The sequence below is a fragment of the Trichinella spiralis genome (genome assembly GCF_000181795.1).
Source record: "Trichinella spiralis strain ISS 195 chromosome Unknown Scfld2660, whole genome shotgun sequence".
Classification (NCBI taxonomy): Eukaryota; Metazoa; Nematoda; class Enoplea; order Trichinellida; family Trichinellidae; genus Trichinella; species Trichinella spiralis.
In genome coordinates this window covers 1-1,017 of record NW_003529599.1, presented here as the reverse complement: position 1 = coordinate 1,017, position 1,017 = coordinate 1, and the positions used below count along the sequence as shown (strand labels likewise).

Genomic DNA, 1,017 nt, shown 5'->3' with positions numbered 1-1,017 from the left:
TGTGGTGGATTCTTGGGGAGGTAGTGACGAAAAATAACGAGACGATTCTCGTTTGAGAAACGTTATCGAAATGAGTACGCTTTACACACGCTAACGAGTAGCAATTGGAGGGCAAGTCTGGTGCCAGCAGCCGCGGTAATTCCAGCTCCAATAGCGTATATTAAAGTTGCTGCGGTTAAAACGCTCGTAGTTGAATTGTGGTCTTAGACAACAGTCCCCCTACAAAGGTGTGGCACGGTTGCTCGAGATCTTCATTCGTGGTTGCTGTTGTTGCTCTTCATTGAGTGTCAATGGTGCCTCGAGATTTTACTTTGAAAAAATTAGAGTGCTCAAAGCAGGTTGTGATGCCTGAATAATGGTGCATGGAATAATAGAATACGATCTCGGTTCTATTTTGTTGGTTTTCGAACCGGAGATAATGATTGAAAGGAACAGACGGGGGCATTCGTATTGCTGCGTTAGAGGTGAAATTCTTGGATCGCAGCAAGATGAACAATTGCGAAAGCATTTGCCAAGAATGTTTTCATTAATCAAGAACGAAAGTTAGAGGTTCGAAGGCGATCAGATACCGCCCTAGTTCTAACGGTAAACTATGCCAACCAGCGATTCGCCGAAGTTCATTTAAGACTCGGCGAGCAGCTTCCGGGAAACCAAAGTGTTTCGGTTCCGGGGGAAGTATGGTTATATGCATGAATAAAGTCATCAGTGACGTTTGGTACCTGGGCGTTCTGCGTCGATCTAATTTTAGCAGATCGATTGACGACTTGTGCAACATGACGGTTGGCAGTAGTGTAGTAGTACTGTGGTTGATATTGTGTCTGGCTGTGAATTGAGTTGTGTTGCATTTGTTGTGCAGACGGGTGCTGTGGTTTTATTCTATTTTCATGTGTGATGTGTTGTGCATCAGGTTTAAAGAGTGTGACCAAAATGAGTAACCGATTAGAAATAATCAAGTGCAGTGTAATGTGCTTGATATATTTCATAATGTGCTTGGGTTTCAATAGGGTTTGGTCAGCC

General features: G+C 43.6%; 1 protein-coding gene across 1 annotated transcript; it reads left to right on the top strand.

Annotated features, from left to right (window-relative positions):
• The first annotated feature begins 355 nt into the window (after positions 1 to 355).
• On the top strand, positions 356 to 833 carry Tsp_13895 (conserved hypothetical protein). Its single transcript, XM_003368328.1, has 2 exons — positions 356 to 464; positions 550 to 833. Exons 1-2 carry the CDS (start codon positions 356 to 358, stop codon positions 831 to 833), a joined length of 393 nt encoding a protein of 130 aa, XP_003368376.1.
• Positions 834 to 1,017: the final 184 nt, after the last annotated feature.